The sequence below is a fragment of the Garra rufa genome, chromosome 14 (genome assembly GCF_049309525.1).
Source record: "Garra rufa chromosome 14, GarRuf1.0, whole genome shotgun sequence".
Classification (NCBI taxonomy): domain Eukaryota; kingdom Metazoa; phylum Chordata; class Actinopteri; order Cypriniformes; family Cyprinidae; genus Garra; species Garra rufa.
The window spans coordinates 25964948-25984927 of record NC_133374.1 but is presented as its reverse complement, the minus strand read 5'-3'; the positions used below and the strand labels follow the sequence as shown (position 1 = coordinate 25984927).

The window sequence follows — 19980 nt, the reverse complement described above, 5'->3', positions numbered from 1 at the left end:
CAGGTGTCGAAATTGGAAATCCTGGCGGAATGACTCCTTTACATATTTTGTAAGCTCAAGCAGGCAAATATACCACCAAATGTATACAACCAGTGCATTTAGGCCAAAACACATGCTGCGTCCGAAATCGCATACTGCTTCAGTTGAATCTACATTTCAATTTGAACGTACCTCCTGACCGTTAAAAAAGTATGTTCCATATAGTATGAATATGGGTAGTATGAACGGAATTCGGACATACTACATCCGCCGCGTCTTGCCACTTTCCGGCATTTTTCGAATGACAACTTCTCTCCAGGAGCCTCATGGGATAGGAAAGTGTCCATGGTATGCGTACTGCAGAATTTGGGCGGAAGCAGTAGGTCATCTTCAGTAGGTACTTCTCGCCTACTGTATTACGAATACTATGAATGTGGACGTACTACTCGCTTCACATACTGTTTTTTGCATACTATAGGGAAGTATGCGATTTCGGATGCAGCAACAGTTTTGGACGTTCGGTAAGTTCGCAAGATATACGTCATAAAAGCTGCCTAAACTATTCTTATGCCTTGTGACAGTGTGAACTTAACTATCTAGCCTACCTTATTCTTTAAGGCAGAAGTAAGCCTATGGGCGAGACTTCCGGTTCTTCAGGCGCTAGGGAATAACGAGAAAATAAGAATAACAACGTGCAGTAAACGCGTAAAACTGATTTCACTACAAACCAGTGTGTTCATAATTAAAATAATACATTACAATAACGTGGTAAAACACCAATTTGCAATATCAAGTAGTGAAACCAGCAGTTTTGTAGCTAAAAGTAGCTGGATGCGGATGACCCATAAAGACCCATACAATTTACAAATGACTGCGCCTGCTTTTATGGGAAAAATAAGTTGAACAGGAACCAGGAATAAATATTTGATTTTTTTTCTTCATCTGGAGACAAGGTTTCTGCCTTCTGACTTAAAAAGTCTTAATTATCTTTTCCACAGATTAAAGACTTAAAGAGTTGAAAGTCTTAAATGCATCAAGTCTTATATAATATATGATACCTTAATGTCTTGTTTCCCAATAAAAATATCTAAACATCCTGAAATCAAGATACATTTAGTTGATAGAAATTTAATACGACTCAGTTTATGCTTCAAACAAGAACAAATATATGACAATATGGTATTAAAACTCATTTTCCTTTTGAATTAAGGCCCATACTTCATACTTTTATTTCCCCTCAGCATATTGTACTTCTAAAATATGGCTTTAAGTGACTTATTTCAAGGTTAATTTATGAAACTAGGGAAACTTTAACTAGGGTGTTGTCCAACCAACATAAAGTTGGTCTACAAACTTTCTTGGGTTAACCTTATCGAAGCACATCTTAGCAGTAGGTTTTTAATTTAGCATGCTGCTGTCTTGTCTGGTGTCATGAAAACAACACAGTAGCTATGATGCAAGACTTCTGCTTGCGTTGCAGTGTTAATTACAGCAGTGAGGGGTACTTGCCCTTTTACATCTGAAGTCCGAGTTTAGCTGTGACCTCTGGGCTACAGTCATTTCCGCAAGTGCGTGTTTTATGTGTTAGCATGGATCATAATTAGGCAAATAAACACAAAAACACCATAAATAAGGAAAACCGTGAGTGTATTCATGTTCAACATTTTACAACACTGTTTTCACCTAGTTCTGTGATAGTACTCAAGACATCTTACACGCAAAATGAAGACTAATTATTCATGTTGATTTAAATTCTCTGTAGATTTCATTTGAACATACAGTTTGGTTTCGGGAGAAAGCAGATGTTGGTCTTTTTTCAACAGTGTCGTAGCTGTAACATCGCTAACCATAAATAAACATTTTATTTTTCCCCAAACTAACACAAGGTCGGTCAGGCTACTTAATAGCCTGCCTGTAAAATACCAATAATACTTGAAGAGCTCCTAAACCCTTAGAAAAGCTCCTTAAATTGTATTAAAGCAGTATTGGACTGATTTAAATAGGTCACCTTTTTTTAAATTACAGTACGTGTCTGTTCACAATCTCTCAAAACAGTAAAACCCACTATGTGTCACATGGAATAAAGGTGCGGTCACATTTATCATTGCTCTGTTTAGTGTAATTGGGAATTTTGCACGATGGCGAAAGGTTTCCCAATGCAGATTTCAAACTGATTCAAGACGGCCAAGTGAATTCACCCAACTGACCAACAGAAAACCGGTAAACTTCAATAGGCATCGATGCTATCTGGAATTTTGCATGATGGCGAAAGATTTCCAAAAGCAGATTTCTAAACCAATCCAAATCTGTCAAGTGAATTCTTTGTGATGACCAACAGATAGCCGGAAAACTTGCTTGTTTTGAATGTGACTTTTGTGTGAGCTGTACTTCATGCACCACAACAGTGTTGAAATTATTATAATATTTTTTTTGACTATGTAACATAATAATTATTTTTTTTTTTGTTATTTTACTTTTGTTTGGAGAATTGTCTCAAGCAAAATTCAGGCGAATTTCAATAGGCATCAGTGTAACTGGGAATTTTGCCTGATGGCGAAAGGCTTCCCAATGCAGATTTCCAAACAGATACAAGTCCGTCAAGTTGAAAACATGTTCTGTGTGAGCTGTACTTTATGCACTGTTACACTGATGACAGTAAACAATTGACATTTTTCAGTTATTTTCACAAAATTTTCACAAATTTACTGATGTTCAGTTACTTTTCGAAGCCAAATTCAGGCGAATTTCAATAGGCATCCATGCAAACTGGAAATTCGCACAATGGTGAAAGATTTCCCAATGCAGATTTTGAAACAGATTCAACTTTTGTTTGAGCTTTACCTCATGCACCGCTACCCTATTGACAGTGACTTTTTTTGCTACACAATTTTACCAACATTTTCGCTGATTAAGGCTGTTCAATTAATTTTTGTTAGGAGAATTTCAATAGGCATCCATCTGGAATTATGCATGATGGTGAAAGATTTCCCAATGCATTGCAAAACAAATTCAAATCTGTCAAGCAAATTCACAGTGTTGACCAACAGAAAGCCCGAAAATGTGCTTGTTTTGAACGTGACTTCCGTGTGAGCTGTACTTAATGCACCGCTACACTGTTTAGTAGAAAATGTTTGCCTACAGAATTTTCACAAATTTTTCGCCAATTTACTGTTGTTCAGTACATTTTTGCAGGTGAAATCCAGGTTAATTTCAACAGGCATCCATGCAATCTGTAATTTCGAAACAGATTCAAGACTTGATCATTTTGAACGTGACTTGTGTGTGAGCTGTATTTCTTGACAGTAAACAATAGACATTTTTTGGCCAACATAAATTTGCTAATTTACTGTTCAGTGAATTTTCGCTAGCGAAATCCAAGCGAATTTGAATAGGCATTCGTGCAATCTGGAATTTCGCATGATGGCGAAAAATTCCTTAATGCAGATTTCGAAACAGATTCAAGACTTACTGTACTCGTTTTGAACATGATTTTTGCTGTATTTCTTGACAGTACACAATGGACATTTTTTGGCCAACATAAATTTGCTAATTTACTGTTCAGTGAATTTTTGCTGGCGAAATCCAAGCGAATTTTAACAGGCATTTGTGCAATCTGGAATTTTGCATATTGGCGAAAGTTTTCCTAACGCACATTTCAACACAGATTCAAGACTTGCTTGTTTTAAACGTGACTTGTGTGTGAGCCGTATTTCTTGACAGTAAACAATAGACATTTTTTGGCCAACATAAATTTGCTAATTTACTGTTCAGTGATTTTTTTTGCTGGTGAAGTCCAAGCGATATTTAATAGGCATTCGTGGAATCTGGAATTCCGCCTGATAGCGAAAGATTTCCTAATGCAGATTTCGAAACAGATTCAAGACTTGATTGTTTTGAACATGACGTGTGAGCTGTATTTCTTGACAGTAAACAATAGACATTTTTTGGGCCAACATAAATTCGCTAATTTACTCTTCACTGAATTTTCGCTGGCAAAATCCAAACGAATTTGAGTAGGCATTCATGTAATCTGGAATTTCGCATGATGGCGAAACATTTCCTAATGCACATTTCAAAACAGATTCAAGGCTTGCTTGTTTTGAACGTGACTTGTGTGTGAGCTGTATTTCTTGACAGTAAACAACAGACATTTTTTGGGCCAACATAAAATCGCTAATTTACTCTTCACCGAATTTCCGCTGGCAAAATACAAGAAAATTCCAATAGGCCATCCAATCTGGAATTTTGCATGCTGGTTAATGTTTTCCCAGTGGAGATTTCGAAACAGATTCAAATCTGTCAAGCTAATTCACCACGTTGACAAACAGAACGCCAGAAAACTTCATTGTTTTGAATGCAACTTCTGTGAGCTGTGCTTCGTACAACTCCACACAATTGTCAATGGACTTTTTTACCCTTGTAATTTCGCTAATGTGACCGCACCTTAAAACTGTGATTCCAGCTATTTTTTCACTAGTGTAACAGTTCAGATACTAAGAGTGACAAATATGGGTCAATATCAAGGCACTGCAAGACTTGCATGATTATGATGTTGTTTCTTTTTCTCCTGTTTGTGGCAATTATTCCAAACTCTCATAGGCTGGCAGTGATAGGTGATGGCTGCCTCCCTTGGGAGTCAAATCACAAGATCAAGTTGTCAGGACTTGGCAAATAGACTCTACTGTTGTACATGATGTGAGTGTGTGTGTTCATGCATCTAAAAGAATGAGCTGGGAACACAGAGACACAGTGGGATACAGTTGGACAGGAGTCGCTGACGTCCCTCTACAATAAATATAGACTCCGGAGCTGGTTGGTGAGCTTTGGTGAATTAAGTCTTTGTTTCGTGAGACCGGATCTTTAAATGTGAATGTAATACTCCATTTAATTTAAAACATCACTGGTACTAGAGTTAATTTATATTCTCTCGGTCAATCCCATTAAAAGTTTAGCATAATACTATTCCAGAATGGCTTGATGGCATTTGGCATTTGTTTGAAAAGACAAATGGTGGGACAAACTTTACAAATGAAAGTCGAGTTTCTGCGCTTCCAAACAAGATAAACTGCAACTGAAAAATATCTCTGACGGCAAAAAGGCATTTTCGTCGATGGTGAGTGAGCCACCACCTGCAGGTTTGGTTCACCGGGTCTTTTCATCTTCTCCCTTTTTCAATCCAGGCAGACATGGAAAGCCTCTGGTGGATATCTGTCTGTGCATCTGAGTGAATATATAACATCTTCAGGAAACACGAGAAGAAGAAAAAGAAGAAAAAAAAGTTCCTCTCGTTGGGAATAACAGGTCTGGGTCATTTGAAGTGTCTCCCTGCCGAACGGTTTCCATTTTGATGCGCGGGTCAGCGAGCAGCGGTGGGTTTTGTCTCAGTTCATGAACTGCGTGTAGCCCTCGGCTCCTGTCACTATCACGTCCATCCATATCCTCATGGCCTCTGCGGACGGGGCCACCATGTAATATAGTCTGTCGTGCGTCTTCACGCAGAAGGTCAGGGAGGGGTTGGGGCTCTGCGATCAAAAAGACAATCAGATCAGTGAGGGAGCCACGTATGGAGTCTATCTACTGCTCAGTTATTAATGCATTAGCTTCTGTTCATCTATTAGGGATGTCAATATTTAGGAATTTTTACAAGTTGATTTTCATTAAAAATTTAATTAATCACACATGTGGTGGATGACAAATACCACATGCACTATTTGCAAAATTAAAACAACTACACAGATATCATTTAAAAAATAAACGGTAACACTTCAGGTTCATTAATTAACATGAACTAGGAATGAACAATAATTCTACAGCATTTATTAATCTCAGGTAATTCTAATTTCAGCATTTTTAACAAATGCATTTGTATTAACTAACATTAACAAATATTAATAAACATAATGTATATAATATAAACACGTGTAATAAATGTATTTTTTTCTTTTTTTTGTTCATGTTAGTTAATACATTAACTAATGTTAACAAATGACACCTTGTTGTAAAGCCTTACCAAATAAATAAACAAGAAGTGTACTGCTATTTTGTATGTACTTTAATGCATTTGAATTTAGAATGAATCCAACTGGTATGTTTTAATTCAATATTGTTTCAGAATTTGTTTTTATTAATAAAGTGCTATTAAAAAATATGCATGGATAATAATGTGGCTATAATTATTGAGCCTGTACAATTTATTGTGTGAATCATACAATTTGTAAGACATTATAATAAAATAAAAATACAGTCTCATTTATAATTGTATAATATATTAGTTTTATTATATTTATGCTTAATAATGCACATATTTAATAACTACAGTCAAACTAAAATTAAAGTGATTATGCTAAATATAATAATTATTAAATTATTATAAATAATGATCATAATAAATATAATAATAAATGTAACAATAAATTAAGAAATAAAAAAAATATGCAATTTAGTTATTTCTTTTCATTTCATTAAATTATTTTAATACATTTATGTTTAGTATATGATTTTACATAATTAATTTGTTCATATAATATTCATTATTAAATTTGTATTAATATAATAATTTTATAAGTATTAATAATAATAATGTTTATGGATAATTCACAATTTTTATTTTATTAAATATATACACATACAATATAACACTGCCGCTCAAAAGTTTGGGATCGGTAAGATTTTTAATGGTTTTTAAAGATGCTCATCAAGGCTGCATTTATTTGATCAAAAATACAAAAAAAAAAAAAATATTGTGAAATATTATTTCAATTTAAAATAACTGTTTTTGATGTGAATATATTTTAAAATTTGATTTATTCCTGTGATACAAAGCTACATTTTGATCCACATTATCCTTCGGAAATCATTCTAATATGCTGATTTATTATCAAAGTTATAAACTTAATGCTTAATTATTATTATTATTTTTTTTTGTAACCTGTAATATTTCTTTCAGGATTCTTTGATCAATAAAAGGTTTAAAAAAACAGCATTTATTTAAAATAAAAAAGGCTTTCTAAAAAACACAATCCTGTTTAAAAGTTTGGGGTCAGTCATTTTTTATTCTTTCTTTTTTGAAAGAAATGAATCCTTTATTTACCAAGGATGTGTTAAATTAATAAAAATTGATAGCATAGATTTACATTGTTAGAAAAGATTTAATTTTTGAATAAATGCTGTACATTTTAACTTGTTATTCATCAGAATCCTGAGGAAAAAAATCACAGGTTCCAAAAAAAAAGCAGTGTATGTTTCATATAATATTCAAGATATGATTTTGAACTTCTAATGTAGTCAAACTGATGTTTTTTTGTAACGTTGAAGATATTTCTAAAAGCTATTTAATTTAATGGCTTCCCGCTGACGGTTTTCAATAATTCACCTCACGGAAACATTGTGGTCAGCATGTTTATCCTTGCCGGACGTGAACCTGCATTTAATGTAGTCCGGAGCGTATTTACTTTTACCTTGTTTAGTTTCGTTCATGTTTTTGAAGGATGAAGTCTCGACGCTTTCAAGCTGGCTTATACAAATTTGCCTGTTTCCATCAAGTGACATAAATTTGCATGAATATGCTGCAAATGTTTGATTGGACGCACTGACTTTGATGTCAACCTTTTTTTTTTTTTTTTATTCAACAGCTTATCTTATTATACTTCAACACACTATCATTGTAATTATGCACACAATTACTTTGAACCTGTTTTTTAAGCTCCTACGTCACATGCAGCACAAGAATGCACTCAGTTGCGCACTGCTTAGATGATTACTGATCCCTCTCGAGCTAAAGTGGATTAATTAAAAGTCATAATAATAAATTATTCATTATTAGCACCTCTAATTTTAATACAGCAGCATATGCAGAGCAGGAGGTGCTTGTTAAATGTGATAATTAGTTCTCACCAGAAACAATCATTATTATAGAGCACTCCACTCATGCAATGGACAAATCTCTTTAAATCATTCTGACGCTGTCAAGGAGTAAATTATGTTACGGCTTCCTGTTAACCTATTATATTGTACAACGTGAAGCTGATGGCACATAATACACCACACAAACTGCTTCTCTGGGGCTATTACGTTATACACACACTTAGCATCTCACCACAGGTGGGAGTAGTAAAGGGAAACGCACACAGGTCGTAAATTACATTATACTCTCATCTTCAGTAACGGCAAAAAACAAATATCCACTAAGCGAAGGTGCAAATAGTCAAGTTATTCAAAACAATACAAGACGAGGTATGTTAAAGGATTAGTTCACTTCCAGAACAATAATGTACAGATAATGTACTCACCCCCTTGTCATCCAAGATCTTCGTGTCTTACTTTTTCAGTCGTAAAGAAATTGTTTTTTGAGGAAAACATTTGAGGATTTATCTCTATAGAATGGATATGTATGGTGCCCCCAAGTTTAAACTTCTAAACGATCCCAGCCGAGGAAGATTGGTCTTATCTAGTTAAACGATCGGTTATTTTTTCGAAACAAACTGACAGTTTATATACTTTTTAACCTCTAATGCTCGTCTTGTCTCGACTCTGCGATGCCCATGCGGGTCAATACAGTTAGGGTATGTCGTAAAACTCCCATCTCGGTTTCTTCCCCAACTTCAAAATCGCCCTACATCGCTGCAGAAGTACCGACCCAGTGTTTACAAAGTGAACATAAAGAGAAGATCAAACGCCCTTTACAGAAAAAGGTAAAACAGCATTGTAGGATGATTTTGAAGTCTAATTTTAGTCTATTTAAGTATATTTAAGTCTAATTTTACATGCAAATCAGCAAAATCATGTAATGTGACTTTTATAAAACGGGACGTGCTTGGTTAAACTAATGTTTCTTTGATGTTGTGTTTTTAAAAGCGAGAAAGAGAACGTGCGCTGTTCTGTGTATGCGCTCGGAGAGAGGCGGAGCAGAACACGGACATTTAGCTCAAGGTGCGTGCCTAAACGGTCAAATACACGCAAAAATATTTCAAAATGAGGTGCTTGGTGATTATTCATGTAAACCCTTGTCAGTTATGTCTTAAATGATCATAAACAGTTGAGAATGAAAATACGTGTGTAACAGTATAATGGATCCGTGTGGCTCTTAAAGCGGCAACAAATACCGTCTCTGTGCTAGAACGTAAAAATACAAAGAGAAAAATCACTCACTGCTCTTGAATGAAGGAATTTTTTAGTTTTAATAAGAAACAAAGCATGTTTAATTCTTATGATGCATTCACACCAGACGCGACTATTCACGCGTAGTTGGACGCACAACAGACGCGAATTTGCGTCATTGGAAGGGCTTCTGCCACTCGTCAGCGGGAAAGTAGTTGTAAAATACGGCAAATGAGCTCAATTTGCTGGCTTTAACTACTATTGTAGTCTCAATATGTATATATACATAGCTCAAATTGAGTAAAGAGCGTTTTTTACAACTTACCAGATTGTCCGACCTCCTCACTCACTTTCTTCCAAGCGAGATCCTTTTTATTCCTGTTTCTATAAAAGTACTAAGATGTATCGTACAGCTCCGAGTATCCACATACAGCGACGATAATTTTGTCCTCCATTGTTTTGGATTTCTGCCTCTCACTACTAGAGCAAGCTCCTGATTGGTTAACGCGGCGCAAATTTTCGCCAAAGTTTAGATTTTTCAACTTGTGCGATTCGCGCCAATTACACGTTACGTGCGTCAAATGCCCGAAACGCTCAATTCGCGCTGCGGCATTCACACGAATCAAGCCGCAGGGAGGTCTATCACGTCTTTGCATTAACTTAACATGTAAATCACTCGCGTCTGGTGTGAACGCACAATTACAGTGAAGACGCTGTTTTATTTTACATTCAAATAATTGCATTCAGTTTCTGTAGTAGGCTGTTAGACCACTTCATACTTGCATAAAAGTATTCAGTAATTTTTTTTATTTGTATCTTTTTTTTTTTCTGTTGTATTGCTATCTTTAAATTAATCACTAATACAAAGTTTTGGACCCAGTCATAATTGTGTTAAATAATCGTGATTATGACTTTTGCCATAATCGAGCAGCCCTACTTCCTCGGCTGGGATCATTTAGAGCCCTTTGAAGCGGCATTTAACCTGCATTTTGAAAGTTCAAACTTGGGGGCACCATACATATCCATTATATAGAGAGACATCCTGAAATGTTTTTCTCAAAAAAACACAATTTCTTTAAGACTGAAGAAAGAAAGACATGAACATCTTGGATGACAAGAGAGTGAGTACATTATCTCTAAATTTTTGTTTTGGAAGTGAACTAATCTTTTGATTAGTCACAAGGGAAGTAAGTGTGTGAAAAAATGCACATGCAGGACAGGCTGATAGTGGTGGAGAGCGATACGTACGTTTGTCAAATTCAGATTGAAAAATCCTTTCTGTGAAAACAGTCGGCAAAGCAAAAGAATGAAGAAAAAGAAGGGTGGGGAACATTGACAGCAGAGTTACAGCATAAGAGACAAAAGAGAAGAAAGAAGCTAACAGAAAAAGATCAAATGAAATGGTGCAACAGGAGTGCAGAGCAGAAAAACAGCGGGACATGTGTGAGCTGTGCTTATAGGAAGAGCTCTTATTCGACCGTACCTTCGTGGCACTGCGCAGGTGATCGTAGTAAACCTCCTCGATAGCCTGGAAGTAGATGACGCCCTTCAATTTGCTCTCGTGCTTATCTGCGGATGAGAGAAACAGAGATGTCACGGTGCGAAAAAAAAAAAAAGTTCTCTTAATGAGTACTTTATTGTTTGAACACATCTTAGACGAATTAACCGGAGAAGCGAAAGCGGACATATTGTGCGAAAACAAGCATTTCCAAGTATTTTTACTGGAAAACAAGACGAAGCCACTGATTAACACAATGTTTTGCACAGCCCTGGTTTCAAAAACAAATAAGCCCCCACTCCCCTGGAGAATAATGATCTGGTAAGCACCGATGTGACCTTGTTACTGCGGTGCAACCCCTTCATTTTGAGTCGGCGTAGAAATAAAGAGCGAGAGCTCACGCTTTGCCGAGCGCCACGGCTGGGTGATGAGCACGATTTCCTCAGCATTGCGGCAGATTTCATCACCATCAGATAGCATGCGGACGAGCTTCTGGTTATTTGTATGCCCCTAGCTAACCCGAGGCTATCGGAAATCATGGCAGCCACTGTGAGCTTAAGAATTACTAATTATCCGTATCCCCCCACTGCTGGATTCACCCACAATCCACTCTTTGTTCTGCCCTCGTTTCTTTCCCCAACCTCGGGGGAACGAGAGCATAACGACACGTTCGCGGCGCGGCATTAGCATAGTGCACAGTAAGGAGGATGTTGGAAGGCGACGCTGCGGTACACGTACCGGAGTAGTAGGAAAACGTCCTTTTAAGGCGATCAAAGACGAACCAGCGCTTCCTCCAGGATTTGATCTTCCCTCCCATCTTGACAAGATAGCCCTTGCACATCTTTTCGGTGAGGATCACGTGGTAGCACGTGTCCACGCTGTGACCTGAGGACTCAATGTGGCAGCGGAGGTCAAACTCCTCTTTGCGAATGGGCAGGTATCGGGTCATCGGGCGGGCCTGGAAATCAACAACATGTGGGTTATGTTTTGGTTAATTAAGGATTAATTACATGACCTTTTTTTTTGTCCTATCAAATCATTTATTTAAAATTCCTCATATTTAAAATCGACTTCATTCATATAATGATTTGAACTCATATCTTTTAATTCATAATTAAATTTTCAGAAATGAAAAGCACGTTCCTCATGGAAGATGTTCAAAACGTATGTATGAAGTAACATTTTTAAGGAATTTTCAATAAATTAATTTAATACATATATATATTTCATTCATTCATTTATTTGGTTATTTATTATGGTGGCAAAAGGTTAAAAATGTCAGGGAGATACATGTGTCTTGATAACATAGTAAAAAAAAGAACATTACATTCATGAAATTATTTCTTAAAAAAAAAAACCTTAAGCACTTAAGTACATTTGCTATTATTTCTAATGAAACAAAAATAAAAAATTCTAAACAATCAAAACTTTACTTCTTATTAATGTCAGCCAAATCAATCAAGTGGTATAACTGACATTCAGAAACATGAAAAACAAAAGACATCCTCATGACTATTTGACATGATAATTTGACATTTTTATGACACTTGTAAAATGTCACTTTCTGTGAAATTTTGAATGACATGCTACAAAATGTGGTCATGATTTTATATATACCTTTTAGAATCTACAAAATGTTATCATTTCAATGTAATATATATTATACTTTTAACAAATTATTAAATTAAAAAACTATGCAATTAAATGTATATTATATTTTTTTAAATAAACTGTAATTAAAACTGTGATTTTCTGTAAAATGGCAAAAAAATCATAACCATATGAAACTTACATGAATAGGTATAAATGATTTTGTTTTATATTTATTATACATTTTAAGGTTTAAATTAAAATTCCAATTAAAATTATTAAAATAAAATACTGATTAATGTACAAATTAAACTGTAATTACATTTAATTAAACAGATTTTTTTTCTTTAAAATGGCATGAGAATTTTTTCATAACCATATGAAACCTACATGAATACAAGGATATATAAAAATATATGTACAAATTTATTTCAAAGTTTAAATTAAATTTCTAATGAAAATTATTAAAATTAATATATTAATTAAATGATTACAACCAATGATTATGTAATTAAATGTATTTTTTTAAATATAAATTAACCTGCAATTAAATTTAATTAAACTGAAACTTTTCTTTAAAATTGCACAATAAATTTTCATAACCATATGAAACCTACATGAATTCAAGGATATTTAAAAATATTTGTACAAATATATTTCAAAGTTTAAATTAAATACTCTAATGAAAACTATTACAATTAAATACTCATTCAATTAAAACTAATCAATATGTAATTAAAAAAATAATTAAACTGAAACTGTTCTTTAAAATTAAATATATATATAAATATATATATATATATGTATGTGTGTGTGTGTGTGTACAAATGTATTTTTTTTTTTTATTAAACTGTAATTAAATTTAATTAAACTGAAACTTTTCTTTAAAATGGCATAAAAATACAAGGACAAAAATATTTGTACTAATATATTTCAAGATGTAAATTAAATTCCATAATGAAAATTATTAAAATTAAAATACTAATTAAATTATAACTAATGATTATGTAATTACATTTATTCATTTTTTAATAAAATGTAATTAAACTGAAACTTTTCTTTAAAATGGCATAACCATTTTTCATAACCATATGAAACCTACATGAATACAAGGATATATTTGTACAAATATATTTCAACGTTTAAATTAAATTCCTAATGAAAGTTATTAAAATTAAAACACTAATTAAATTAAAACAAATGATTATGTAATTAAATTAACTTTTCTTCAAAACTGCATAAACTTTTTTCATAACCATATGAAACCTACATGAATACAAGGATATATAAAAAAAATATTTTTGAAGGTTTAAATTAAATTATCTAATGAAAATTATTAAAATGTAAATATAAATTCAACTAAAACTAATAACTGTAATTATTTTTTATTAAACTGTAGTTAAATTTAATTAAACTGAAACTTTTCTTTAAAATGGCATAAAAATACAAGGACAAAAAACTTTATAATTCCCTAATGAAAATTATTACAATTAAAATACTAATTAAATTATAACTAATGATTATGTAATTACATTTATTCATTTTTTTTAATAAAATGTAATTAAACTGAAACTTTTCTTTAAAATGGCATAAACTTTTTTCATAACCATATGAAACCTACATGAATACAAGGATATAGAAAAAAATATATTTGAAGGTTTAAATTAAATTATCTAATGAAAATTATTAAAATTTAAATATTAATTCAACTAAAACTAATAACTGTAATTATTTTTAATTAATCTGTAATTAAATTTAATTAAACAGAAACCTTTCTTTAAAATGGCAAAAAAAAAAAAAAATCATAACCGTATGAAACCTACATTAATACAAGGATATATACAAATATATTTCTAGTTTAAATTAAATTCCCAATGAAAATGATTACAGTTAAAATTCTAATTAAATTAAAAACTATGACTACGTAAATAAATTATTATTATTATTTTTTAATTAGACTGTAATTAAATTGAATTAAACTGAAACTAAGGTATATATATAAATATTTGTACAAATGTATTTCAAGGTTTAAATTAGATTCCTAATGGACTTATTAAAATACTGTATGAAATTTAATTAAACTGAAACTTTTTTTACATGGCATAAAAACCATATGAAACCTACACGAATACAAAGATATAAAAACATACTTGTACCAAATGAATCCATTAAATTGACAGTCCCAGTATTATGGCTATGTACTTTCACCACAGTTCGGCGACTCCTCACCTGAGAGAAGTTTTTGGCCCTCATCTTCACCTCCTTCTCAATCAGCTGCTGTCTGTGTACCGTCTCCTCCTGCAGTCTCTTCTCGGCCTCCTCTCTCCTTCTTCTCTCATCCTCTAGCATGAGTTTACGGGCTTGAGTCTCTCGTTCCTGCAGCCAAAAGAGTGTTATTAAACAAAGCTGGGAACCAAAAAAGCTGAATGTGATTACACTATCGATTGTGTACCGATACTACGACTTACTCTGGACTCAATAAGTCGAGCTTTCTCTAGCTGCGCCTCTTTCAGCATCTTCTCCATCTCCTCGATCTTCAGCGCATCCATACCACTGGCACTGCGAAAGACATAAAACTTAAGTCAAAGTCATTAACTACTGTATATTGAGGGGGGAATACACTATTCGTGATTGAACCGAGACAGACAGCAAACATTTAAATACTCAAGTGCAGGTTGCGCAACCGTTCAGTGATTTTACCCCTCGGTGATCTATTTGGTGAATGATGGAATGGAGACCAGTAGCGGCGAGACCGGTGGATTACGAAACATTTCGTCATATATGAAAATACAACTGGATTGCACATACAGTACAAGCATGAAAATCTGCCGTGAAACATGAAATGAAGCACATGTGGACTATAAACATAGAAGAAGAAAATGTGTAATGGATTACTCCAGAGGAGAGGCTCAGACTAGCTTGAAGCTTTATGAAGACGAGAGTAAACAAACTGTATGAGAAGATTTCAAGTAAACAAATTCTCTCCTGAGAGAGAAACAGCTGAAGGCCGTCTGTTTACAAAGCCGTCGTGCCCCGGTCCGTCTCCACTGCTCCACCGCTGCACTGTACTTTACAGGCTTTTGTTTACAACATCTTCACACATTTCCCATGATAACGCTTGTAACTGAAGACAACATGTCAGAGTCAAACTGGGTTGTGGGCCATTCACAGCTGAGACGAGAATGTCTTTGAAATTCAATTCCTGAATCCAGATTTGAATATAGGAATATTTGAATTTAAAGTGGAATGACATTTAAAGAAATTCATTTTATGGTTTAGTTTTTAATAATATGCTACTGTTGGGATTAGTGTTTTGATTACATGTTTAATTTTTTTTTTTTTTAAGTAATTAATATTTTTATTCAGCAAGGATTCATTAAGTAATATTTATACTTTAGACATCTATAATGTTACAAAATATTTCTGTTTCAAATAAATACTGTTATCTTTTCATCAAATAATGCTTAAATAAAGAAAGTACTGATTTTAACAATGATAATAAAAATGTTTTTGCAAATCAGCATATTATAATGACTTCTGAAGCTACTTAATTAACAAATTATGGGGAATATTTTATTTTATTAAAGCTGTAAGATCAGTTTAATTGTTTTTACTGAAGCTCTAAAATTGGTTTAATTGTTTATATATATATATATATATATATATATATATATATATATATATTATTTTATTTTATTAAAGCTCAAATATAAGATCAGTTTAATTTATTTTTTTATTTAATTTTCATTAATGTCAACTTTTTGTTACTTCTACATAATTCTACATAATTTTCATCTGTATATATACAGATTTTATTTCATGTGACACTCAAGTGAAACTCAAATAATGATGCTGAAAATTCAGCTTTGCCATCATATGAATAAAATCTATTTTAAAATTATGTTACAATAAAAAGTTTTTTTAATTAAAATAATATTTAAAATAGTCCTAATTTGAGTTAATTCCCAAATCATGGGGAATATTTTATTTTATTTAAATATAAGATCTGTTTAATTAGTTTTTTTATATATATATTTTAATGTTTTATATGTAAATGAGTTCTAAATAATTCCAAAATCATTTTGTATTACTTAAAGCTCAAGTATAAGATCAGTTTAATCTGTTTTTGATTTAATTCAATTTAATTTAACTTAATTTTTTTAAAAACTCAAGTATAAGACCAGTTTAATTCATTTTTTATATTTAATTGTCATCTTTAATATTTAAAATTTTTATGACGATAGATAGATAGATAGATAGATAGATAGATAGATAGATAGATAGATAGATAGATAGATAGATAGATAGATAGATAGATAGATAGATAGATTACAATTAAAAACACTTATTTTAAATTAAAATAATATTTCAAATACTTTTAATTTGTTAACATTTAACAAATGTTACTACATAATTTCCAAATAATGGGGCATATTTTATTTTACTGTATTTTATTTTATTATTAAAAAAAATAAGAATGATATATTCATTTCAATTAAAGCTCAAATATAAGATTAGCTTAATTTTTATTTTATTTTATTTTTAATCTTCATTTTAAACATGTAAACCTTTTGACTCTACCATAATTCCCAAATCATGGTGAATATTTTATTTTATTTTAATTATTTATTATTTTATTTTATTAATTATTTTTTATTTTATTATTTAATAATACATTATTTTTATTTAGTTGTATTTTTTAAAGCTCAAATATAAGATCAATTATTATTATTTTTTTTTCAAATCATAATTTTATTACATTTTTAATATCTAATATGTGACTTCAACATGATTCTTAAATCACAGGAAATATTTTACTTTTTATTTTATTTTATTTTAATATTTATATACACTGTATTTTGGATTAAAACTAAAATCTGGCCTTCATGAGCATAAGACACTTATTTCAAAATCATTTAAAAATCTTTTGAACCCAAACTTTTGAACTGTAGAGTGCACTTCATTTTTCATCTCAGTATGACCTGTTCTGTATTAATTATTAATCATACATTACATGAGGTAATTTCAGAAAGCTGATGACTGAATGATCAGTGATTAAAATAAACAGTAATAATCAATAAATTAAAATGTAGATCAATTTTCTATAATGTTTCATAATGTTTAATAAATGAGCTTTCATTTTACGAACTCTGATGCACATCGACCCCAACATTTCCCAGACTGCTTTAATTTCCCCCTAAAGTCTTTAAAATGGAGACAAACAACACAAAGCAGGCTTACCGTATAAATTATGCATGTTTTTGTGTGTAGAAGAAAATCTGTGTGATGTGACTCTACTGAGTTTCTTTGAATTACAATTAAGTGCATTTTTCTTCCTGTCATTCCACATCAAATTCCACTCCGACATGCTCTCCAGCGTGACCAATTCAATTCAGATCCATACTCATGAACTGAATTCTGAATTGCGCTCGGCCCTGGCGTCACGTGCCAAAGTCTGCACCTCATTAATTTCCACAACCCATATTTCCTTTCTCCTTTGGCTCATCTGTTATTTATAAATGTCAAATTCTGATGAAGGTATAACGGGACACTGAACTGCCATATGTACATACGGATTACCAACAAAGTACTATGGATTACTTTATGCAGAGAGGGGGATGGTGAAGAGCAGAGACAAAAAAAAAAAGTGGGAGTATATTTCTGACAGGAAGGGTGGATAAGCAAACAGTAAAACCTCAGGCATGTGTTTATGGAGGACGCCTTTTCGATTGTTGACATTTTTGCAAGCCCAATTAGTTTAGTATGTGTGCTCTGACTGTCCCTGTTAAGTGGAAGCTGAGTAGACGACCGTTTCAACGCAACACGTTTAACCCAGCAACAACCTACAAGCTTAAAGACGTGTCTTCACGCAGTCCGTTTAACCCAGAAACAACCTAATCTGTAGCCTCAAGCATCAAAGGCGTTCATTTGTTCTTTCCTTTTCTCAGGAAAGGGGGGCGGGTTGAAGCACAGCCGCTGCATGCTGATCCCCTACTCGCTGAGATCTTACATCCATGTGAACTCATCCAAAATAAGCATTATTTTACACATTTTCACATGGATGTCATGTAATATAAAGCGATAACACTTTACAATAAGGTTCATTGGTTAACATGAACTAAGACGGTACTTCTACAGCATTTACTAAGTTTATTGTTCATTGTTTGTTCATGTTAGTTAGTTACAAATGACACCTTAATATAAAGTGCTACCTATAACTCCATATATTGTAAAAATTGATATTAAATGTATATATTAGTCAACATTTGAAGTGGATCAAAACCTTTCATCAAAGTTGTTCTACAACCAAAACAATACCTGTTCTTGTCTCAAGACACTTTTTTGATCTACTTCAAATGTTGACTACTGTATATTTACATAATATTTAAATATAAAAAATAATAATCCACTCTATGTAATATAATATAAATCTATATATTATAAAAATGGATAATACATGTATATATTTACATAATATTTAAATGTAAAAAATAATAACATACTGTACGCTTTTATTTTAAATCGACGTACTATATTTTTATATTACACAAATTGGCAATAAATGTATATATTTGCATACTTTTTAAATATAAAACATAAATATTTATTACAAAATCTATATATTATAATAAAAAATATATAAATATATCATATTTAAATTGAAAAATTAATTATATATGCTACACTTTTAAATGGACATACTATACATATTTAGGTTACAAAAAGTGTTAATAAATATATATTTACCTACATATTTAAATATAAATATGTAGGTAAAAAGAATAATATGCTCTACACTTTAATATTAAATTGACATAATATAAATATATATAATACAAATGTATAATAAATGTATTTATTTACATACTATTTAAAAATTAAAAATAATACTTATATACAATAATAATATTCACTAAAATCTGAATTATAAAGTTTGAGGTCAGGATTTTGTTTAAAGAAATTATTACTTTTGTTGTGGATGGACGCATCAGAAAAATCAAAAGTAAGAGTAAGACAATATTTCTTTTTTTCAGCTTTGAAAATTCAGCTTCGTCATTACAGAAATAAATAACATTTTGAAATATAATAAAATTAAAAATAGTCATTTTAAATGGTACTATTTCACATTATTACTATTAATAATACTCTCTGCAATTTTATTTTAAATATGGATGTAATATAACATACCGTAAACTTTAATATTAAATTTATGTAATATAATACAAATTGATATATTATAAAAACTGATAATAAATGTATATATTAACATACTACTTAAATATAAAAAATAATAATATACTCTTCACTTTAATATTAAACTGATGTATAATAAATATTTATATTACAAAATATATATGTTATTAAAATTTATAATAAATGTATATAATTACATAATATTTAAATATAAATCATAATAATGTACTACACACTCTTAAATTTTTATATTACAAACAATTGTTAATAAATATATATTTACATATTATTTAAATACAAAAAAAAGAAAAAATATATTTTACACTTGCCATAATAAAAATATTTATATTAATCAAAATTATAATAAATTTATTTATGTATTTATTTAAATATAAACTCACTACAAATATTAATTATAAAAGTTTGAGGTCAGTAAGATTTTGTTTTAAGAAATTAATACTTTTATTTAGGAAGGGCGCATCAAAAGTAAGAGTGAGACAATATTTCTTTTTTCAATTCAAAATGATCAGCTTTGAAAATTCACATTTGTCATTACAGGAATAAATAACATTTTAAAATATATTAAAATAAATGATACATGGTAATATTTCACATAATTACAG

At 31.4% G+C, this 19980-nt stretch overlaps 1 protein-coding gene across 1 annotated transcript in view; it reads right to left on the bottom strand.

Annotated features, from left to right (window-relative positions):
• Positions 1-1609: 1609 nt before the first annotated feature.
• The window catches only part of phldb1b (pleckstrin homology-like domain, family B, member 1b), a 104962-nt gene continuing 86591 nt past the window's right edge, over positions 1610-19980 (bottom strand). The window contains exons 22-27 of the mRNA XM_073817350.1: positions 14632-14722; positions 14393-14539; positions 11312-11531; positions 10559-10644; positions 10324-10353; positions 1610-5501 (exon numbers count right to left, since the gene is read on the bottom strand). Coding sequence (XP_073673451.1) covers positions 5361-5501; positions 10324-10353; positions 10559-10644; positions 11312-11531; positions 14393-14539; positions 14632-14722 — 715 coding nt within the window. The 3' untranslated portion in view covers positions 1610-5360. The remainder of the gene's footprint in view (positions 5502-10323; positions 10354-10558; positions 10645-11311; positions 11532-14392; positions 14540-14631; positions 14723-19980) is intronic.